General features: G+C 49.2%; 2 protein-coding genes across 3 annotated transcripts in view; one reads left to right on the top strand and one right to left on the bottom strand.

Moving 5' to 3' along the window:
- LOC132782038 (CREB-binding protein) overlaps positions 1 to 12,993 on the top strand; it is a 39,690-nt gene extending 26,697 nt beyond the window's left edge. The window contains exons 23-31 of the mRNA XM_067473252.1: positions 738 to 805; positions 3,127 to 3,277; positions 5,184 to 5,330; positions 5,561 to 5,674; positions 6,393 to 6,558; positions 6,667 to 6,834; positions 8,313 to 8,474; positions 8,881 to 9,162; positions 9,583 to 12,993. Coding sequence (XP_067329353.1) covers positions 738 to 805; positions 3,127 to 3,277; positions 5,184 to 5,330; positions 5,561 to 5,674; positions 6,393 to 6,558; positions 6,667 to 6,834; positions 8,313 to 8,474; positions 8,881 to 9,162; positions 9,583 to 11,967 — 3,643 coding nt within the window. The 3' untranslated portion in view covers positions 11,968 to 12,993. The remainder of the gene's footprint in view (positions 1 to 737; positions 806 to 3,126; positions 3,278 to 5,183; positions 5,331 to 5,560; positions 5,675 to 6,392; positions 6,559 to 6,666; positions 6,835 to 8,312; positions 8,475 to 8,880; positions 9,163 to 9,582) is intronic.
- A 1,737-nt stretch (positions 12,994 to 14,730) lies between these two features.
- LOC132781553 (structure-specific endonuclease subunit SLX4) lies at positions 14,731 to 23,301 on the bottom strand. 2 transcript variants are annotated; one of them, XM_067473219.1, is made up of 10 exons: positions 22,978 to 23,301; positions 19,621 to 19,928; positions 19,351 to 19,531; positions 19,147 to 19,217; positions 17,996 to 18,136; positions 17,633 to 17,802; positions 16,080 to 17,302; positions 15,658 to 15,772; positions 15,298 to 15,579; positions 14,731 to 15,160 (listed from the first exon to the last, which is right to left on the bottom strand). In XM_067473219.1, exons 1-10 carry the CDS (start codon positions 23,270 to 23,272, stop codon positions 14,818 to 14,820), a joined length of 3,129 nt encoding a protein of 1,042 aa, XP_067329320.1. In that variant the 5' UTR covers positions 23,273 to 23,301; the 3' UTR covers positions 14,731 to 14,817. The 2 variants fall into 2 exon arrangements, with proteins under 2 accessions (XP_067329320.1, XP_067329321.1); XM_067473220.1 differs by having other exon boundaries at positions 19,642 to 19,928.
- Positions 23,302 to 23,336: the final 35 nt, after the last annotated feature.

Genomic DNA, 23,336 nt, shown 5'->3' with positions numbered 1-23,336 from the left:
CGCTGGCCGAAAGGTCAACGGTTTGAATCTGGGGAGCAGGGTGAGCTCCCACTGTTAGGCCCAGCTTCTGCCAACCTAGCAGTTCGAAAACATGCAAATGTGTGTAGATCAATAGGTACCGCTTCTGTGGGAAGGTAATGGCATTCCATGCAGTCATGCTGGCCATGACCTTGGAGGTGTCTATGGACAACGCTGGTTGTTCGACTTAGGAATGGAAATGAGCACTACCCCCCAGAGTCATACACGACTAGACTTAATGTCAAGGGGAAACCTTTACGTTTGGTACCCAGTGATTCTTGTGTTAGGGATTCTGTAATGCTGTTTATTAGAAATAGTCTTTGTATTTTAAGAATGGTCCCATATGACTCTTTGGTAATATGGTAAACATGGGTGACATTGTGTGGTCCACAGTGCTCTGAGATTGTGGGTGAACTATAACTTCAGTCATCAATGATCATTTCCCCTCAAACCGCACCAGTATGTTAAGATGGTCATGATGGGTCTGTATGGCAAGTTTGGCCCAGATCTATCATTGGCAGGAGTCGCAGGGCTCTGTGGATGAGGGAGCGATCTTGGAAAATACATAGATAGCTAGGTACGTTCATATGTAGTTTAACTTTTATTATATACATAGAAGATAGATGATAGTGCTGATTATGGTGATGATGATTGCTATTATTGCCAGTGTGGTGGTGAAACAGGTTCACTCCAACTCAAACTTTGGTTGTTCTTTTTAGTTTTGTCTGTGACAACTGCTTGAAGAAAACCGGCCGAACCCGTAAAGAGAACAAATTCAGTGCCAAAAGTAAGTGGGGGGTCTGCGCCTGGCAACTGGACCTCTTTTATTTTTAAACCAGGATGGATGGTGGGAGGGTGAGGCCCCTGGTTGGGCAGGGCTGCCAGTTTCCTTGGGACAAAGTGTTCAGAGGGACCCCCTGTTCCCAGTCTGGGGCTCTTCAGCTGTTTTGCCATTGAACACCCACGCACTGTCTGCTGTCTGGCCAGGGATGTCAATAGTTGTGGGGAGCAAAACATAAGGGGATCTGTTTCCTGGACTGCAGAGCCCAGAATCGCAGTGGCCTCATTGGCAGATGACCTCACCTCCCCCCTCCCCAAAGAAAAGGAATTTGGCTAAGATCTGATAAGAGCACTATTTCCCAACCTTTTTTTGAACAGGGACCACTCTCCCAACATTAGTACCAAAAGGGTTACAAATTAGTTTTTGATCAATTTTAGATTCGGTTTGGTTGTTTGGGGTGCTGATTCAGAAAATTACATTGGATAGACCCCATCAGCTCAAGTTTCTGATACAGAACATATGCCATCCAGTAGTTGCTATCTGCTCGCCCATAGAAAACCATATGTAATAAACTAGAGCCGATACGGTTTATCCAATACAATTTTCCGAATCAGCACCCCAAATAACCCCAGGAACAGGCCTAAAAATAAAGACACCAAGAAAAAAATGTTTGGTGCAGCTGTGTTATTATCTGTGGGTTTTGTTAACACTCATGTAAAAAAAAAAGTAGGGGAGGGGGCTGAATACAAAAAGTGGAGCTGCTAATAATAATAATAACAACAACCACAGCAACAAACTTTGGAGGACTAAATGGTCTTACAAAGGGCTGGTTTCCCATTACAACTGATTTGTGGCAATGGGAGCTAATAATAATAACAATAAAAACTACTACTAGTTTACTACAAGTTTATCTCAAAACTTGGCTTTTCGGTTGCGCCTTTGGAGAGTGATATGATATTCCCTTTGTTGTTCCTCCCATAAGGTTTGTTCTCATATTGCCCTTTATATTGCACTTCCCCCTCCCTGTTTGAAGGCCTGTCTCCACTATTCCATCTCCTACTTCTTCTTTATCTCTATCTCATCCTGAGTTTTATTATTTTAACTTGCACCCTTGGGATTGATTTTACATTGCATTTAGTTTGTGCTGTTTTTATTGTATTCTTATGTTTTTATTGATTTAATTGTATTGTATGTATTGTTGTCTTGGTTTATTTTACTGTAATGTACTGTTGGGCTTGGCCTCATGTAAGCTGCCCGAGTCCCCTTTGGGGAAATGGTGGCAGAGTATAAATAAAGTTTTTTATTATTATTATTATTATTATTATTATTATTATTACTACTACTACTACTACTACTACTACGGGGTACTAAACAGTATTACAAAGAACAGCTTTCCAATTATAACTGATGTGTGGCAATGGATAATAATAATAATAATAATAATAATAATAGCAAATGCTCTGGCATAAACCAGTACAGGTGGTCCCAGTGGTCATTGGCACACTGGGTGCCGTGCCAAAAGATCTCACCCAGAATTTGGAAACAATAAACATTGACAAAATCATGATCTGTCAACTGCAAAAAGCCACCTTACTTGGATCTGCACGCATCATTCAAAAATACATCACACAGTCCTAGACGCTTGGGCAGTGTTCGACTTGTGATTTTGTGATATGAAATCAAGCATATAGATCTCGTTTGCTGTGACGTACTGCGGTTTTGTGTCAGTAAAATAATAATAATAATAATAATAATAATAACTTTGTGGAACTCTCCTTCTCTCTCTCACTCTCTTCCAACTCTGCCAGGGAAGCCACGAGAGACTGAGGGAAATGGCGCTGGCCTCCTTCCTTCCTTCTTTCTCTCCCTCTCCTTCTCTCTCTCACTCTCCACCAAAGGCAGCACACACCCCCGGCCATGGACTCTATTTTAGGTCTCACAGCCCATGGATTGGGAACCACTGTGATAGAGCAACACACCTAGAAGGCATATACACTACCTTTGAGACTGAGAGGGAAAAGTTGGTAACATAAGCTTTTATAGATGGAAGCCCTACAACAACATAATTAACCTGGAGTTCAACTGCACCAGGCATTAGCAAAATTCCACCCAGGTTTGCCCATGCCTGAACTACACTGTCATATTAATGCTATTTGACACCACTTGATGAAGCACCAGCACTTTTTCACAGAGAAGGCTAGAGACCTTGTGAAACTACAAGTCCAGTGATGCCATAGCATTGAGCTACGTCAGTTAAGGTGGTTTCAAGCTGTGTGAATTCTGTAGTGCAGATGCATTCTCATGGCCTCCCTCCCTCCTTCCATCAGGGCTGCAGGCCACCCGTTTGGGGAACCACTTGGAGGAGCGGGTGAACAAGTTCCTGCGGCGACAGAACCATCCGGAGGCTGGGGAGGTTTCGGTGCGCGTCGTGGCCAGCTCCGACAAGACAGTGGAGGTGAAGCCGGGGATGAAGTCACGGTGAGTGCCTTGGGCTCGCTTCCTTCCGATTGTGCGGTGAAGGAGTCAGTGCCGCCATCTGCCTCTGGGCCTTTATTCCCCTCTGTTTGGCTTCAGCGAGAAAACCGGAGGCGAGGGGCAGCGCTTGGGGGCCAGTCCCAGGGTCAGTCCTTTTGGGGAAGATGCAAGGTCACTGCTTCGAATCAAGTAGAAACCAAACTGCTTTGCCCTTGGAAGACTCTCTCCCTCTCCCTAACAATTTTAAAAGCTACATTAAAAGGAAAATAGAAAAAGGGGAGAAATCTGAGAGAATATAGTATTAAGAACTATAGAACTGAAACATAAAAGGTGCAAAAAACAAAGAAAAGCACAGGAATAAAGCATAGGAAAAAGAATAAGAAAAAGAAAAGTAGTTGAATTCTGATTGATCTTCATTCAGCTATAAATAATATAGACACCTCCCTCCCGGTTTCTTACTGTCTAATCATTTTGTTTTTTCAAAAGTTAAAATTCGCAAATCCCTTTCTTCTTCATGCAAAAAGTCAATGCAAGGTTTCCAGTCATTCAAAAATGCTTCCTTTAATAAGCAAGGGAGTTTATCCATCTTGGCCACGTCTCCCATTTTCGTCATCCAGGCTTCTGTTGGTGCTGCAGAGTTCCTCAATTTCTCTGCAGAGAGCAGACTGGCTGCTGTGATCATATATTGCAACAATCTCCTGCAGTCCTTTAACTCACTTGAAGTAGAAAAGTCTCAGGTTTGAACTGGATATTTTCCCCCAGAAATTTTTGAATCATTATATACATTTGTACTTGGAAGATTCAAAGAAGTCGCCCTCAATGCCTAGGTTTATTATATTGTCATAGGGCAACACAAGGACAACTTCTTTGATTCTTCCAAGGGCAAATGCATATTATGATGATTCAGAAACTTGAGTGAGTTAAAGGATTGCAGGAGACTGTTGCAATATATAATCCCAGCAGCCAGACTTCTCCCTGCACAGAAATGAAGGAACCCAGGTTTCTCCTCAATTGGGACCCAAAGCAGTGAACATGTAAACAAAAACATTACATAGCAAAAGGCATAACCATTGAACCCCAACATATCCAAAAAAAATTATAAAACACACGACACATGTCATAAGTAAGTGCAAATCTGATTGTGAATCCATGCATTCTGATTATACCACTGTGTAAATAGTGCAGCGGTAAAGATTAAAGTCTCCTGATGGTTTTTGGGTGAAAAACTAAATCTGTGGGTTTCCTAAACAGCTTGTGGAGAAGGTCAGGCATTGCCGTTGTACTATGCTGACCAGCTGGCTAACTAGTTGGCTCAACGTTTCTGCTGTGAATGGACTCTGCTAGGTTTTACTTGCCTCTGTGTCACTGCTTTGTCCTGGGAGGTCATGAGTGGAAAACTATAAGTCACTTCACGAACCTATCTCCCAACACCCTCTTGTTGCATTGACTCAAAACCCAGAAACTCCAAAAAGGATGCCTGCTGAATGTCCGGCGGCCACCTGCTTAAAGTCCCTTCCTTAAAACTCAAAGTGTTAGAGCACCAAAACAATGGAAAAAAGGAAACCTTGGGCTGCAAATCTGCTATAGGATGAATGCACTTGGTTCAATGCTATGGAGACCTGGGGGATGTAATGTTGCAAGGCCTTCAGGCTGACCCAAACTACAAATCCCTGTATCCCATAGCATGGAGTCAATGCAGTTGAATGAGAGATGAACTCCCTCCAAGCGGAGCTTCCTCTTTGACTTGGGCTCAGTGCTATGAAGACCGACTGTATGGTGCAAACCCCATGCGCACCTGATTGTGGGGAGGTCATTCAGCCCCCAAAAGGCTCAGGGTTTGCCCTTGGCAATCGCAGAAGCCTCTAAGGCTCCGGCTCCTTCCTTCTTCAAACGCCGCTCTTCCTTACAGGTTTGTTGACTCTCGAGAAATGTCTGAGTCTTTTCCCTACCGGACAAAGGCCCTCTTTGCCTTTGAGGAGATTGACGGGGTAGACGTCTGTTTCTTTGGGATGCATGTCCAGGAGTACGGCTGGGACTGCCCCCCTCCAAACACCAGGTGAGGCTTCGGGGAGTGGTGGGAGGCCCCACCTTTCCCTCCCTCCGTCTGTTCCTGCTCTCTGTCCCCTCACTAGTCTGGTAAGAGAAGAGGGCCGTGGTTTCCCTGAGGAGAAAGACAGCAGGGACCCTGGAGTGGCCCCGCATGTTGTGGCCCTCAGGAAGCACCCTTGCTTTCTCCCTCCATCCTTGGCTGAGCCTCCCCCCACCACCTCCGATCTCTGGTTGCAGGCGCGTCTACATCTCCTACTTGGACAGCATCCATTTCTTCCGCCCAAGATGCCTCCGAACCGCAGTATACCACGAGATCCTCATTGGGTACTTGGAGTACGTTAGGAAACTGGGGTGAGTGTCCTATTGGGGGGTCCCTTGGCAGCTTGGCCTATTGGTGCCTCCTCCTCCTCCTCCTCTCTCCCCGACGCTAATTCCCCCAAATTGGAGGCATATCTGGATTGATATATTTCATTATGTTCTTACCTTAATTGTTTTTTTGTTTTAATGGATTTTTTTTTGCTTTGGTGTCTTGTGGACATTCAGTCCCATATGTAAGCCACCCCAAGATGGTGGCAGGGTATAAGAATAAAATCGTTATTGTTGTGTTGTCGAAGGCTTTCATTGCCAGAATCACTGGGTTGCTGTGAGTTTTCTGGGCTGTCTGGCCATATTCCAGAAGCATTCTCTGCTGACATTTCGCCCACATCTATGATAGGCATCTTCAGAGGTTGTGAAGTCTGTTGGATACAAGGCAAGTGGAGTTTATATAACTGTGGAAATGTCCAGGGTGGGAGAAAGGACTCTTGTCTGCTCGAGGCAGGTGTGAATGTTGCAGTTGGACACCTTGATTAATGTGAATTGCAACATTCACACTTGCCTCCAACAGACAAGATGCCATCGATGTGGGTGAAACATCAGGAGGGAGTGCTTCTGGAACATGGCCATACAGCCCAGAAAACTCAAAGCGACCCAATTGTTGTTGTTGTTACATAGAGGGAGGCGGGGGGTTCATGTGCACACTGGGGTGAAAGGGACTGACCAGAGGGCTTCCTGCTTCGATGCGCTGCAGGTACGTGACGGGCCACATCTGGGCCTGCCCTCCCAGCGAAGGGGACGACTACATCTTCCACTGCCACCCTCCCGACCAGAAGATCCCGAAGCCCAAGCGCCTGCAAGAGTGGTACAAGAAGATGCTGGACAAGGCCTTTGCGGAGCGCATCATCCACGACTACAAGGTGGGGTTCTGGAGGGGCCGGGTGGGGCAGGGGCGGTCTGCCTGGTGCCACGGAGTGACTGCCCCACACTGGACGTGTTAAAGACGCAGGGGACCGCTCTCTCCACAGGACATCTTCAAGCAGGCGACGGAGGACCGGTTGACCAGTGCCAAGGAGCTGCCGTACTTCGAGGGCGACTTCTGGCCCAATGTGCTGGAAGAAAGCATCAAGGAGCTAGAGCAGGAGGAGGAAGAGAGGAAGAAGGAGGAGAGCAGCGCCTCCGGGGAAACAACAGAGGTGACCGGATGGGAGGCCAGGGTTAGGGAGGGAGGGAGGGAGGGAGGGAGGGAGGGTGGGAGGTCTGGCCTTCAGAGGCCAAAGGGCAGCTTGAGTGGCCTCCTGCTGTGCCTTGCCAAGGAGCCAAGGGACAGCAAGAGATTGGGAGACTTGGAGAGGAATGTGGTTGAGCTTCCCTGGCACCCCCCCTTCCCTATACCCCCCTCCCTCCCCTCCAGATGAGCACCTTGACACAAGGCAGAATATCCAGGCACTTTATTGTTTATTTATTTACTATATTTATACACCACCCTCTCTCACCCCGAAGGGGACTCAGAGCAGCTTACATATCATATGTACATACAATATATTATATTATTAGCAGAGCACAATAATAGTATTATATATTACTATATTGTACTACACCACTATACTGAAAGTACCTGGTTATTCTGCCAATGTTGTTAGTAATATTACATGTAATATATCTATAATATAAAATTATTGTATTATTATTTGTATTACATTGTATTACATTATAATATAATGGTCAATATTATATGGGCATGAAATATATTATATTATTAGCATAGTACAATATTAGTATTATATATTACTATATTGTACTACATCACTATACTGATAGTACCTGGATATTTTGCCAATGTTAGTAATATTACATGTAATATATCTATAATATACAATTATTATATTGTATTATTATTTGTATTACATTTTATTACATTATAATATAATGGTCAATATTATATGTGCATGCAATATATTATATTATTAGTATAGTACAATATTAGTATTATAAATTACTATATTGAACTACCCCACTATACTGAAAGTACCTGGCTATTCTGCCAATGTTGTTAGTAATATTACATGTAATATATCTATAATATACAATTATTATTATTATATTATTATATTGTACTATTATTTGTATTATATTGTATTACATTATAATATAATGGTCAATATTATATGGGCATGCAATATATTATATTATTAGCATAGTACAATATTAGTATGATATATTACTATATTGAACTACACCACTATACTGAAAGTACCTGGATATTCTGCCAATATTATTAGTAATATTACATGTAATATATAATATACAAATATTATATTATAATATTGTATTATTATTCATATTATATTGTACTATGGTGAATATTATATATACATGCAATATATTATATTGTTAGCATAGTACAATCTTAGTATTATATATTCCTATATTGTACTATACCTCTATACTGCAATATTAGTAATATTACATGTAATATATAATATACAATTATTTTATTGTATTATTATTAGTATAATATTGTATTACACTGCAATATTATTATCAGTATTTTATGTATATAAGTTTTGGAAAGCATGGAGTAGCTTATGCCCAGAAAAGGCCAAGGGTTTGGCTCTTTGAGATTAAATGGCACGGTGCGTGGCAAGTAGAGCAGCCTGCTGGCATTTTGCAGGGGAGCCAAGGGGACAGCAAGAATGCCAAGAAGAAGAACAACAAGAAGACCAACAAGAACAAGAGCAGCATCAGCAGGGCCAACAAGAAGAAGCCCACCTTGCCCAATGTCTCCAACGACCTCTCGCAGAAGCTCTATGCCACCATGGAGAAGCACAAGGAGGTAAGTGGAAGTGGGGAAGCACAAGGAGGGAAGTGGGGGGAGGGCCTTGGGGGGGGTCCCCTTGGAAGCCAGCCGGACTCACTGTGGCTGGGATTTCTAGAAAATCTTTCAGGGTATTTTGATGTCGCAACAGTCCCAGCAAGCTGTGCATCCAAACTAAGTGCACCTGGATGAGTAATGTGTTTGAGATAGCAGTGGATGACATCTTTACAAGAGACTGAGGCCTTGCTTTGAGAAAGTGGGCCAGTCAGCTTCACTTGGGAGGGGGGAGGGCAGTGTTTAAGAGGCCAAAGGACTCCCCTTCCTCCTTCCAGACCCCAGTTGTAAGGTAGCGCAGCGCACCCCATCTCCTGCTTTGCCCACTGCAGCAGTACTCTCTGACCACCCCCTTCCCCCCCCCCCCCAGGTCTTCTTTGTGATCCACCTCCATGCCGGCCCTGTGGTCAACACCCTGCCACCCATCGTGGACCCGGACCCGATGCTGAGCTGCGACCTGATGGATGGCCGCGATGCTTTCCTGACCTTGGCCCGGGACAAGCACTGGGAGTTCTCCTCCTTGCGGCGCTCCAAGTGGTCTACCCTCTGTATGCTGGTGGAGCTGCACACCCAGGGCCAGGACCGCTTTGTCTACACCTGCAATGAGTGCCGGCACCATGTCGAGACACGCTGGCACTGCACCGTCTGCGAGGTGAGCAGCAGCAGTAGGAAGGGGGGCTCTGCTTGGCCCTCTGAGGGAAGGAGCTCTGGAGGACATGCACACAGTCGCTCTCCTTGCTCAGGATGTTTTCCTGGAATGGGCTGCCTGTGGGAGTTTTGGTGGGGGAGGCCCTTTGCGGCCTCCCTTTGTTTGTGTTTCTTTGCCACACACAGCGCAACTGGATCCCAGGCTCAGATCTCCCACCTTGGGGCAGTGGTTAGTCTGAGGCAACTGAGGGGAAACCAGGGGGAGCTCTGGGAAGGCAGACTCAGCTGAGCCTTGCTTGGCTGCCTTTGGGTTGGAGGTGCATTAGTTCCTCTCTTTTGTGTATATTGAGTCTGGCTTAAGGGGGGAAAGTGGGGTCCAAATAGTCTTCGTCAGCACATTCACACGCCTCCTCCTGCCTTTCAGGACTACGACCTGTGCATCAACTGCTACAACGCTAAGAACCACGAGCACAAGATGGTCAAGTGGGGCCTGGGCCTGGACGACGACGGTGGGGGCAGCGGCCAGGGCGAGGCACAGTCCAAGAGCCCCCAGGAGTCGCGTCGGCTAAGCATCCAGCGCTGCATCCAGTCCCTGGTGCACGCATGCCAGTGCCGCAACGCCAACTGTTCGCTGCCCTCTTGCCAGAAGATGAAGCGGGTGGTGCAGCACACCAAGGGCTGCAAGCGCAAGACCAACGGTGGCTGCCCGGTCTGCAAGCAGCTGATTGCCCTGTGCTGCTACCACGCCAAGCACTGCCAGGAGAACAAGTGCCCCGTGCCCTTCTGCCTCAACATCAAGCACAAGCTCCGCCAGCAGCAGATCCAGCACCGCCTGCAGCAGGCTCAGCTCATGCGCCGAAGGATGGCCACCATGTCAACACGCGTGCCTCCGCAGACACAGCAACCGCCACAGCAGCAACAGCAGAGCTTGCCTTCACCTACCTCAGCCACCCCCGGGACTCCCACGCAGCAGCCGCCCAGCGCCCCACAGACCCCGCCCCAGCCCTCCCCCGTCAGCATGGCAACGGCCGCCTTCCCCGGCAGGACTCAGGGTCCCCCGCTGCCACCGGCCCCCCTCTCATCTGGGAAGCCTGCCCCCCAGGTGCCCGGCCCCCCACTGCCCCCACAGCCACCCCCTGGAGCTGTGGAGGCTGCCAGGCAGATCGAGATCGAGGCTGCACAGCAGCAGCAACAACAACAGCAGCAGCAACAACAACAACAGCAGCAGCAGCAGCAGCAGCAACAGCAGCTCTACCGAGTCAGCAGCAACGGCCTACCCCCTGGGCGCCTCGGCCTGGTCAGCCCTGCATCCCTCAGCGCCCTGAACACCCTCCAGCAACAACAGCAGCAGCAGCAGCCTCCGCAGCAGCTCCCGCCTCCACAACCCCCACCAGTTGGCCTGAGCGTGGCGCGCCCCGGTTCGGCTGGCAGTGGCCCCATGATGCCCGTCTTGGGTTCCGGCCAGTGGTCCTCAGCCGCCCCCATGGCCCAGGCAGCCCCCCTGCAGCCAGGGATGCCACGGCCGGTCCTCCCGATGCCTCCCCAGCAGCAGCCGCCTCCTCAGCAGCAGCAGCCACAGGCAGTGGGCGTCCCTCGGATGAGCGGTGCGCAGTCAGCCCCCTCCCGCAGCATCGCCCCCAACGCCCTGCACGAGCTGCTCCGGACCCTCAAGTCCCCCAGCTCCCCCCAGCAGCAGCAGCAGGTGCTCAACATCCTAAAGTCCAACCCACAGCTGATGGCTGCCTTCATCAAGCAGCGAACAGCCAAGTACGTGGCCAGCCAGCCGGGCCTCCAGCCCCCGCAGGCCGGAGCCCTCCAGCAGCAGCCACCACCGCAGCAGCAGCAGCAGCAGCCTCCACCCCCACAGGGGCTCCACGCTCAGCCGGGCCTGCAGAACGTGGGCACCATGGCGGCAGGGGTCCCTCGGCCGGGCCTCTCTCCCCAGCAACAAGGGATGGGGGCCCTTGGTGCCCAGGGCCAGGCCCTCAGCCTCATGAACTCTGGCGGCGGCCACGGCCCCAGCATGGCCGCCATGAGCCCCCAGTACCGGGAGATCCTGCGCAGGCAGCTGCTCCAGCAACAACAGCAGCAGCAGCAACAGCAGCAGCAGCAGCAGGGGGTGCCCGGGATGGGGGCCCATGGCCAATTCCCTCAGCCCACCGGCCCCGTGGGATACTCCCAGGCCGCCTTGCAACAGCAGCAGCAACAGCAGCAGCAGCATCGGATGCAGCAGCAGCACCTCTCCCTGCCTATGGGGCCGATGGGACCCCTGAACTCTCTGGGCCCCGAGGGCAGCCCGAGCCTGCAGCAGGCCCTCCAGCAGCGGCTTCTCCAGCAGCAGCAGCAACAGCAGATGAAGCCCCCGCCTGTGCCCCCTCTGATGGGCTCCCCTGGGGGGCCCCCCAACCCCATGAGCCCCCAGGGGCACCTGCTGCCTGGACAGCCCCCCAGCTCTGCAGGGCCTGCACCCCCCCTGCACCCTGGACAGCCCCCCCATGGTGGCCAGGTGCGCTCCCCGGCCCCGGTTCAGTCGCCCCGCCCCCAGTCACAGCCCCCTCCCCCGCACTCGAGCCCCTCCCCCCGTGTGGCCCCTTCCCCGCAGACGGGCTCCCCGCTCTCGCTACCGGGGCTGGCAGGGGGGCCTTTGGACCCGGGGCACCTGGGGGGAGGGCCTCCCCCCGAGACGCAGAGCGCCATGCTGCCCCAGCTGAACCCTCCCAACCGGGGCGTCCTGCCGGGGGACCTCTCCCTGGTTGGGGGGGACACCTCGGGGGGTGACACGCTGGAGAAGTTCGTGGAGGGCTTGTAGCCCCCCCCCCCTCGGCTTTCCATTTGGACCCTTTTGGGCCGGAAGAGGAAAGGGGGGCCTCGGAGGAAGAGGAGGAGGCTCTGTTTGGACCCATCGGGAAGGACCCATTGCTTGGCCCCCGTTTCAAAACAAAGAATATATATTTTTTGTTAAAGCCAACAGATGGCTCTTCTTTTTGTTGTTCTTGTTGTGGGTTTCTTTCTTCTTCTTCTTTTTTTAAAGTTTTGTTGTTACTGTTGACTATTGCTTTTTAAAAAGGGGGGGAATTAGTCCATTATATCCATATTTTTATTTGTAATTTCAAGACTAAGCGTTTGCGTTTAACGGAGAAGAAAACCAATATCCAGAAATGCCACATCCTGACACATCCTTCTTCTTTTTTTCGATCGAAAGGTTTCTTTCCCGTTCCGTCTTGAGCTCTGCAGGCGACCGAAAGTATTATTATTATTCTAATTATTCTAATTATTATGAATTGCCCTCAGAACAGATAGGAATTGGCTCTTGCAGACTCGCAGACGCGCACACAGCCTTTGTTGCCGACGCAAAACCTATAGCTTCGTACCTGGGGAAAGACTAGTTTTGGATGTATAAAAGGAAAGAGAGGAAGAGGGACGGTCATTTCCGGGCCCATTCATATTTTAACAGGGAAGAGATATATTCTTTTCTTTAATTCTTTGACGTGAAACTTGAAACGAGAAAAAGCAATTCTAGTGTAAATCATGCAAGCTCTAAAATTCCTATAAATATTTAAAGAAATCCAAGATTCAATCACTGTATAGACTGGGGAGGGGGGACGGACTCATTTCTTACTTCTCTTAGGCATATTGTTCAATAAACGGTGTGCAACAGACAAAGAGGGTGGTCCTTGAATCCATGTACATGTTATTAACTGAGTGTTTGGGGACTTTTTTTTTTTTTGTTATGAAAAACGCTGTTTTCAACATTGTATTTGGACTATGCATGTCTCTTTTTTCCATTGTATATATAGTATTGCTTAAAAGTGATATAAATTACTGAAGTTTTTAACATGGATTCTGTTCTTTGAAACCCGTGTAAGAATGTTTTTAGGTCTTATTTATTCTCTCAGAGCCATGTTCTGGGTAAGGAGGCCTGGATCATCCCTGTGCTTCCAGAGCCCGGCCTTTCTCCTCTTCCTCCTCTTGAGCTGAAACCCCTCTGAAAGGTCCAGGAGGGTCACTGCCCCATAAACCGAACAAGAGAGAGCGCTGGATGGAATAAATGCTTCACCCTTGTGGGGTTTTATCCTGAAACTTATTTTTTTAAGGGACGGCAACGAAGGACGACCTCAAAGCAACTTTGCTTGATCCCAATGCAAGGTCCTCCCAGAAAGAAGTCCAGAAGAAATGGGGGCCGCCTTCCAGATATGTCCAAGCGCCCGAGACTGCTGTTTCCTAAAGGCAGGCATCTTTGGCCAATCAGGAGCCTCATTGCCTCCCTCTCTTTGGCGGATGCGGGAAAATGACACTGGCATGAAGGTGGCTAGACAGCTGTGGATGAGCACAAATCATGCTTCTTGGCAGGGGGTTGGACTGGATGGCCCACGAGGTCTCTTCCACCTCTTATGATTCTATACTTCCTTCTTTAGTTCCCGTTACAGCTCATGGAGGCCCCTGAGGGGCCCAAGGCTCTGCTTTCTAAGGGCCCAGTTCAGGTGCCAGAGGCCCACTTCCTTTACCTAAGGCAGCACTCAAAGAGCAGAACCAATTCCCAAGGTCTTATGCCCCAGCAACAGCAAGAGTATCCCTCTGGGCAGCTTAACCAGGAAATCCCAATTGCATAGCTCCCCATGAGGTTCTTCCTTGGAAGTCGCTGGACAGCCTCAGAAGTGGAGTGGGCAGATCAAAAGAAAACCTTGCAAAATGGCACTACCTAAAAGAATCCTCCACCTTGTGCAACTGTGGAGCAGAACAGACAACTCCACATCTGTATGCTTGTCCGCAATGTCCTGCCTCATGTACAGAGGAAGAGTTGTTTGAAGCTACAGACAGTGCAATCGCTGTTCCCCATTTTTGGTTAAAAGATATTTAGCTGCTTGTGCTTATTCTATTTTTTATCGGTTTTTAACTAATTTATGCAATGCTTTTGATACAAAATAAATAAATGCCTCATATCTGACTCCCAACACCGCCTCCAACTCACACATAATGCACTTTTAAAGCCTGAGCGCTCCACTGATAAACAGGAACAACATAAGGAATACTAAGCTATCTATACACATAATAAAAGTGAAAAATGTGTATGTGGCGGAGGTGTCTACTTACACAGACTCCTGTATCCACAAAGAGCGATACTTTCCACCATTCAGGAAACATCAGTGGCCCTCCCTCCAATGTACATTGCAGGTTAACGTAAGCGCCACATCCCAGGGTTCCTTAAGCTCTCCATTGGTGTAGAATTTGCATGACCCCCCACACACTGACTCTCGCTTAACCCTTTCCTACCATTTCCTATGGCACACATCAAGCAGGAGTTTGGAGGACTGACTTAACAGGATGGAAGTTTTAGTTCACCCTGCTAATTCTAATTAATAATAAATTCTGATAAATAAGAATAAACTAATATTGGCACAGAGAAACAGTGGCACATAGGGCTTTCTAATAAAGAATATTATAGTGACATTGCCACATAGGACGTTATAATATAGGATAACAGCAAGTAGGAACAATGGCACATAGGGCATTTTAGTAATATAGTGACACTGGCACATAGAGCTATCTAATCAAGAAAAATAATACAGGGACATTGGCATATAGGGCATTTTAATAAATAGTAATATAGAGTGACATTGGTCCACAGGAGGGCCCTGTCCTGGCCGTCCTACAATGCTGATCACCTCCGCTTCCGGCGCTTCCCCGCCAGTCCTCTCCTCTCGCGGACCTCTCTCCGCGCCTCGGCCGTAGTGAAGGTGATGCCGTGGGCATCCAGGAGGTCTAGCAGCTTCCCTGCTGCGATCCTGACCCCGCTCTGCTTCAGTTCTGCCTGCAGCGTAGCCAGCTCAATGGGTTGGTAGAGCAGGATACGACGGCAGAGGGCTGGCGAGGAGCGGATGTGGTGTCGGAAGGCCTTCAGATTGGACTCCTCGCGGGTGAGAACTTGAGAGGCCGGCATCAACGCCGCTGCCTCCTCCTCCTCTTCTTCCAGCCAGGTGGTCTCAAATTCGGCCGAAGAAGAACTGGAGAAGGAAGAAGGAAGTGTGAGGTTGCTCTCCGGCCACCAAAAACTAATTCTTAAGGAAAAGCAGTTTCCCCAAAGGAGCCAGCGCCTTTCCCCCGCAAGCCTCTTTCGGTCCCAAGAAGCACAGCTCCATACCTGTAGGAGGCGGCCACAGAGGAACCAGTAGACGCCTGGGAAGCTGGGGGAGAGGAGGGACGGTCTCTGTCATCACTGTTGCTTCCAAGGGCAGGCCCCACGGGTAGCCCCCTCTGCAAGCCATGCAGGGCTGACCTCTGGTTCTCCTGGATGGCCTCAGCTGGACAGTGCAGTGGAGCCACTGGGGAGGCAGTGCTCATGCTCTTCACTGGGTGCGTGAACTGGAAGATCTCCCTCAGCTTAAGGACCATCTGGCGCTTGGGAAGGGCCCGGACCCCAAACCTAGGGAAAGGGGCAAGCGGTCATTAAGGCTACTCCCCCATGGCCAGGACTCTCCTGTCCTGAGGGCACCGACCTCACCTCTTCAGTTCCGTTTTCAGCTCTGGGGTCGCCATGGCTGAGTAGGAGGGCATCGGGGTGACTGGGGTCAGGGGTGGCAGAAGCGGCACCCTCTCCTCACGCCCAAAGGAGGTGTCTGGAGAAGAATAAATCGGACACAGGCGCCTTGATCCCTGAGGCACAGAGACACAGGCCAGTGCTAACCAGCAATGGCCACTTGGCCATTGGGGAGAAAGCTGCAGAGAAGCACCTTCTCTTGGGCCATTCCCAGATCCTCAGAGGCCAGCATGAGACCCTTTTTAGACTCAGGGGCCTTGGGTGAGACGTGCAAAGAATGCTGCAGGTGAGAAGCTTCCCCCCCCCCCCCACCCACCCATCGAAGAGGCTCTCAGAAGGGCCCTCACACTCCCCACGATCCTCAGAGGAAAGACAGGGCTTCTTACCGGCAGGCGATGGTGACGGGGACCTCTGGGTGAGAGGGAAAGGGTCGCTGCTGTCGGAGTCCCCACAGCCTCGTTTCCTGCATCCTCCAGCCACTGACCCTCCTGTGCTGGCGAAATGGTTGCCCCCATCTTCATCTTCCTCCTCACTGTCATCCACAACCACCACTTCATCCTGGAAGCAAGGAGGGCTGCCAGGCAAAGGGGGAGACGAGGGCAGAGGCCCGCAGGAAGTGGGAGACAGGATCTTCGGAGACGGTGTCCCTGGCGACACGGGACCTGCCCAAGTCTCAGGCCCAGGACTGGCACTGACATCAGGATCACTCGCCTGGCTGGGCTTCCTGGGCAGAGGGGTGTCGGGCACAAGCGTCCTCCCAACTCTGCTGCTGCCCTCCTCATCGCTGGTGCTCAGCTGCAGCCGCTCTTGGCTGTCACTTGAGGGACCAAGGAGCCCCAAGACTACCAAGTCTTCCCCAGCAATGTCTCTGTCCTGAGAAGGCCCACGCTCTGGCTCCTCATCTGAATCCAGCACCACAATTGGGTCCAGACTCCCAGACAGAGGCCTTGCACCAAAGAGGGCTTCCCCCTGATGACTGCGGGGCACCTTAGGAGAGGAAGAGGAGGAAAAGGAGGAGGAGGGGGATCTCCTCCTGATTGGGCCTGGCAAGGAGGCGGACACAGGCGCAACAGGGCCACGAAGTGCCATGACAGATCCCCTCAGCGGCCCATCTGGCCCCAAGGCAGCGTCCGCAACAGGCATTTTCTGCATTGGCCGGAGAGCATCTGAGGAGTGAGGCAGAGTAGGGGGCTCCAGTCCCTCTCTGGAGGGAGGGCAACCAAGAGAGGGGCCTGGCCACCTTCCCCCTCGGTGGTCCTTGCCCTGGGCTTCCTCCTCCCCCTCTCCTTCCTTCCTCCTGCCTCGGGAAGAAGAGGCGCGTTGGGTGGCAGCAAACTGGTAGATCTCTTCCAGTTCTTCTTCACCCACGGTTTTGGTGCTGCTCCCCTCTTGGGCTGCCAGGTTCGGAAAGGCCTCTTCCTTCTCCTCTTCTTCCAGCCACATTGACTCCAAGAGCCCCTCAAAGGTCTCAGCCCTGTCCTCCCCTTCAACATCATCATCATCTCCATCATCACTGCCTCCAGGATTTCCAAGGCTGCCTTCTTCCCCTCCAGCCACCCGGGAGCCGTGGCAGCGTCTGCACAGAGCGACCAGATCCTGCACTCCGAACCTGCAACCATTACAACAGCTGTCATTCATTGCAAGGAGGGCGGCCAGACAAAGGGGAAGGCAAAGACAGAGGCCCACAGGAAATAGGAAAGAACAATGCTTTCTTTGGGAGGCCTGCCTTCTCTGGATCCTCTTCTATTCTCACTAATAGAAAACATAACTGTGGGCAGCAATAAATCACTGGGAAAATTCCTGTGTCTCAGTGTGTCCATTGTAAAGACACAGGTTGGGAGCTGATTGCAGGGGTTGGGGAATCATGGGACAGGGTGCAGTAGTCCAAGGGCCTGTGGGAGGCCCTTGGCCGGCAGAGAGTGACCAGGAAGGAGCGCACCTGGCAGCCAGGGCTCCCACGTGGGACTGCAGGTGGAGCGGGACCCGGGGGTCAGCTGCATAGAGGAACCGCAGGAAGATAGTCACAGCCTCTGCCGGAACGTCACTCAACAGCAGGCGCCGGGTCTCCGCACCTCCGTCTTCAGCCACGGCAAACCCTGTACAGTCCACCTGGCGGCAGAAGGAGGGAAGGAAGTAAGAGTCAAGAGCTACTCTGGAAGAAAGGAATGAAGGAAGGGCCAAGAGCCATTGTGGAAAAAGGAGGCTGACCCAAACTTCCAAAGAAAAACCGGGGTTCACTGGAAAGAACGGGCTGAGCAACCGCTGCCGCATCCAACCTGTGCCACCCCCACAAAACACTCACAAGTTCCAAAAGCTCTGGGCACCGGGCATAGAGCACAAACATGTGGGCATAGACGACCTCCCCGCTGTCCACCTGGAATTGGACGTCGCTCAGGTGGGGATTGTTAACCATGGCCCCAAAGGCAGTGGCTAATGAGTTGACCTGAAACGAGAAGAGAGGAGGAGAGATCCGACAGTGTCCCCGCTCCTTCTGGACCCACTTCCTGAAGGGGGATTCAAGTGCCCGCATCCAAAGCAGGCAGAGCATCCTTTGCCAAGGAAAAAGCTCTCCTAACTATAACTCAACAGCCACTGTTGGTGTGCCAGGCCTGAAAACAGGGTTCAAATGTTCAGGAGCCCAGCTCCCTTCTGTCAGAGGCAGAGACCCAGATCTGAGCTGAAATCATTACCATTATTACCATTATTATTATTATTATGGCACAAAAATACACTATGACACAGCAAATGAGATGTATTTGCTAGATTTTGTATCACAAAATCACAAGTCGAACACTTCCCAAGCGTTTAGGACTGTGTGATGTATTTTCGAATTATGTGCACAGATCCAAGTAAGGTGGTCTTTTGCAGTTCACGGATCATGATATTATTATTATTATTATTATTATTATTATCATCATCCTCATAATCACCAGCTCAGTTCTTGCCAAAACCAGGACCTGTATTGCATTATTATTATTATTATTATTATTATTATTATTATTCTTTATTATTATTATATCATCATCATCATCAGAAACAAAACAAGATTAGTACACAGAAAACAAGTCCACTACACTGGCTTTTGTATTTGATCACATGTCGGACACTTCCCAAGTGTCTAGGATTGTGTGATGTATAGGCGAATAATGCGTGCAGAACCGAGTAGGGTGACTTTTTACAGCTAGAAGATGGTAATTTTGTTAGCTCCGATTGTGTTTAAGTGCAGGCCAAGGTATTTAGGCACTGCACTCAGTGTGCCGATCACCACTGGGACCACCTTTACTGGCTTGTGCCAGTCTTTATAGTTCTATCTTTACATTGTGTCAGCTTTTCCAGTTGCTTCTCTCAATTCTGCTGTCACCTGGGATTGCAACAATCTATACTTCGTTTTTTCCCCACAATTGTTATTATTATTATTATTATTATTATTATTATTATTATTGCTATTATTACCTTCCCCTCTTCTTCTTGCAAGTGGATGGACATCTCCTGACGGGCATCCCCTGGTGCCTCTCGTTCTTGCCCTCGATGAAATACAAAGACCATTAAAGTAGTAGTTCTCCTCCAGACCCAGCCAAGGCCAGCCCCCTTTCTTTGCTGGAGGGCTCTCTCCTTAAGCCTAGTAGACCTTAGGGAAGAAGATGAAGCCCCTCTCACCTGGCCCCCGCTGGGCATCCAGGCCCCACTGGGTGAGGGTCAGGCCCTCTCCAGCCAGGTCCTCCAAGTCCCGCAGGGGCCCCTCCTGGCTGCCGGCCACTTCCCTGCTTGGATCGCATGCCTGGGGAGGCTTGGGTTCTGGTGAAATGCAATCCTTCCCTGTAGGCTCCGGCTCAGACCCCTGGGAAGAGGAGAAGGAGGACGGTGTGCTTGCCTTGGCCTCTGTGACCTCTGGCAACCTCAGCATCCCTTTGGTCCCATGCAATCTACCTGCTCCGTTAACAACGGCACCTGGAAAATGGGGCCTGTAGCACAGCAGTCCTGTTCTGGGAGGGAGCCTCCCGTCAAGGCGCTGAGTCCCCACCAGGCCCCCAGGGGCCATGGGGCCCCTTCCCCAGACTGCTGGGCCTCCCAGAGGCGGCTGGAGGGCAGCGGAGGGGTGCAGGGTGGCGGCGCTGCCTCGGAGCGCAGCAGCAGCAAAGCTACACGGGCCTCCGTCTCCTGTAGGGTCTTGGTCGGGTCCTGCGGCAGCAGCAGTGGAGGCGGAGAGCAGGGGGCCTTCCGGCAGTGGCCCCTCCCTGCAGCAGAAAGAAGAGAATGAGAAGAAGGAGGAGAAATGGAGGAGAACCAGGAAGAGGAAGAGAAGAAGGAGAAGGAAATGGATGAGGAGAGTAAAGGAGGAGAATCAGGAGGAGGAAGAGGAGGAAAAAGGAGAAGGAGCAATGCTGCCATGAGCCTGGTGTCAGGGAGGACAGCACTGAGACCAATTCTGGCAGGAAGGGGCCAATCACAGGCACAGAAAATATAATATGAAAAGTGCACAATGAATGCAGCCAAAAAGTCTCGGATCAAGTATATGCAGAGAACTGGAAATGTTTATGTCCGGAGAAGGAACAGGGACCTTGAAGTGGCCAGAAAAGCCATATTTATTTATTTATTTATTTATTTCGCTTATATACCGCAATTCTCAGCCTAATGGCGACTCAATGGCGAATTTATTTATTTACTCTGTTTGTATCCTGCCTTTCTCTACCTCAAAGAGGACTCAGGGCAGCTTTATACATGGTGACTATTCAATGCCTTTGAACAACAACAGTTAAAAGTACATTAAAAATTTAAAATTAATTAAAAAGTAACTACACATTAAATTATTGCAATCACCATTAAAATCACGCAATCCACATTCGTAATCTGCGGACGTTCCAAAAGTCTAATTCATTAATTCATTCATTCATACTTTTTCATTCTTTGACTTATTCATACTTATTCTTTCATTCATTTGCTTGCTGACTTTATTTATGCCTCACTTTTCTCCCCTTGGCACTCAATGCAGATACTGTTTCCCTCCTAAGAAGACCTAACTGCAAAACAAGCCCTAACATGAGGATTTATGTGGGATGTGCATCATAGAAGCCCTACCACCCCAAATATAAGCCCTGGTCAGGATTTTCAGCCAGAGGAACGCACCTTTGTGGTCACACATGATGGATGTATTGAATTATAAAATAACAATACTGATATCAATATAGACTTGATGTTTTGAATTATAACATAACAATGATATCAATGTATAATTGATGGTTTTAATTATAGAATATAAAGAATGGCCAGAGTGAAGAGAGAGGGGGCCAGAAGACAGTTCCACCTTGTCACCTGTGCTATGCTAATAATATAATATAATGTAATATAATATATTGTATATTCATATATTTATAATATTATAATATAATGCAAAATATTACTACTAATAGTTATTATTATATATTATAATTATATATTTATTTTGCATGTAATAATATTACAATATAATGGTATAGTATAATATAGTAATATTTAATACTGAATGGCACTCCATGCAGTCATGCCGGCCACATGACCTTGGAGGTGTCTATGGACAATGCCAGCGCTTCGGTGTAGAAATGGAGATGAGCACCACACCCGAGTCAGACATGACTGGACTTCATGTCAGGGGACAAGCTTTACCTTTACCTACTATGCTAATAATATAATATACTGTATGTATATATATCTTATAAGCTGCTCTGAGTCTCCTTCGGGGTGAGAAGGGTGGCATATAAACGTCGTAAATAAATAAATAATGATATCATTGTATAACTGACGTTTTGAATTATAAAATAATAATGATATCAATGTATAATTGAAGTTTTAAATTATAAAATGACAATAACGATATCAATGTATAATTGAAGTTTTGAACTATAAAATAACAATAACAATGTATAATTGACATTTTGAACTATAAAATAACAATAACGATATCAATGTATAAATGACATTTTGAATTTTAAAATAACAATACCAATGTATTGTCGAAGGCTTTCATGGCCGGAATCACTGGGTTGTTGTAGGTTTTTTCGGGCTATATGGCCATGGTCTAGAGCAGGGGTCCTCAAACTAAGGCCCGGGGGCCGGATACGGCCCTCCAGGGTCATTTACCCGGCCCTCGCTCAGGGTCAACCTAAGTCTGAAGCAACTTGAAAGCACACAACAACAATCCCATATCATCAACCAAAAGCAGGCCCACACTTCCCATTGAAATATTAATAAGTTTATATTTATTAAAATTGTTCCTTTTTGATTATTGTATTGTTTTAAGTGTTTTTTTGCACTACAAATAAGATATGTGCAGTGTGCATAGGCATTCATTCACGTTTTTTTTTCATATTATAATCCACCCTCCAACAGTTTGACCTGGCCCTCTGTTTAAAAAGTTTGAGGACCCCTGCTCTAGAGGCATTCTCTCCTGACGTTTCACCTGCATCTATGGCAGGTGAAAGGTCGCCGGTTCAAATCCAGGGAGTGGAGTGAACTCCTGCTGTTAGCCCTAGCTTCTGCCAACCGAGTAATTCGAATATATGCAAATGTGAGTAGATCAATAGGTACCGCTCTGGCGGGAAGGTAACGGTGCTCCATGCAGTCATATCGGCCACATATCTTGGAGGTGTCTATGGACAATGCTGGCTGTTAGGCTTAGAAATTGAGATGAGCACCAACCCCCAGAGTTGGACACAGCTGGACTTAATGTCAGGGGAAAACCTTTACCTAGATTTGTTCTTAAACTTGAATTTGTATGTAAGTCGGAATGGATAGTTTTCAAGTATAACTCCATCCAAATTTGCAATTTGCATCCTCTGAGGATGCTTGCCAAAGATGCAGGCGAAACGTCAGGAGAGAATGCCTATAGACCATGGCCATATAGCCCGAGAAACCCTAAAACAACCTAATACCAATGTGTAATCAATGTAAATAAATAGCATTATTGACATGATATGATGTTCCAGAGGTAAGGGATGGCATGACTATATTGGAGTAAATGTTGATTTTTGTAGGTAGATGGTTGCAGACCAAGCATGGGCCAACTTGGGCCCTCTAAGTGTTTTGGACTCCAACTCCCACCATTCCTAACAGTCTCAGGCCCCTTCCTTTTCCCCCTCAGCCGCTTAAGCGGCTGAGGGGGAAAAGGAAAGGGCCTGAGGCTGTTAGGAATGGTGGGAGTTGGAGTCCAAAACACTTTGAGGGCTGAAGTTGGCCCAGGCCTGATCTGGATCCATTTCAGTCTAGACCTTGCTTCCTTCCCTGACACTGGCCCCGCCCCCTCAGCCTAACCTGCTCCGGAAGTCCCCTTCCTCCTGCGCTTCCTGGCCTCCGCCTCCAGGGGGCGCTGCTTCCGGTCCGCCGCCTCCCCTTCTTCCGGGCGGAGGGAGCGGGAAAGTGCCAGCGCGAGCTGAAGATCCGCCTCCTCCTCCTCTCCGCCTTTCGCCCTCCGGCGCCGCTTGGAGGAAGCGTCCCGGGAAGAGCCGCCACGCTTCCGCTTCCCTTCCGCCGGGGGAGCCAAGCCCTTCCCCGCCTGCCGGCATCGCTGCTGCTGTTGCTGGCGGAACTCGTCCTCCGAGTCGCCCATACTAGGTTTTGAGAAGGGCGCATGCGCAGTAGGGGGAGGGGGCGTGGCCTAGCACAGTCCTCCC

Source organism: Anolis sagrei, chromosome X (assembly GCF_037176765.1).
Source record: "Anolis sagrei isolate rAnoSag1 chromosome X, rAnoSag1.mat, whole genome shotgun sequence".
In the NCBI taxonomy this organism is placed as follows: Eukaryota; Metazoa; Chordata; class Lepidosauria; order Squamata; family Dactyloidae; genus Anolis; species Anolis sagrei.
Note: the sequence above shows the minus strand (reverse complement) of the source record. Positions and strands in the feature narration are given on the sequence as shown.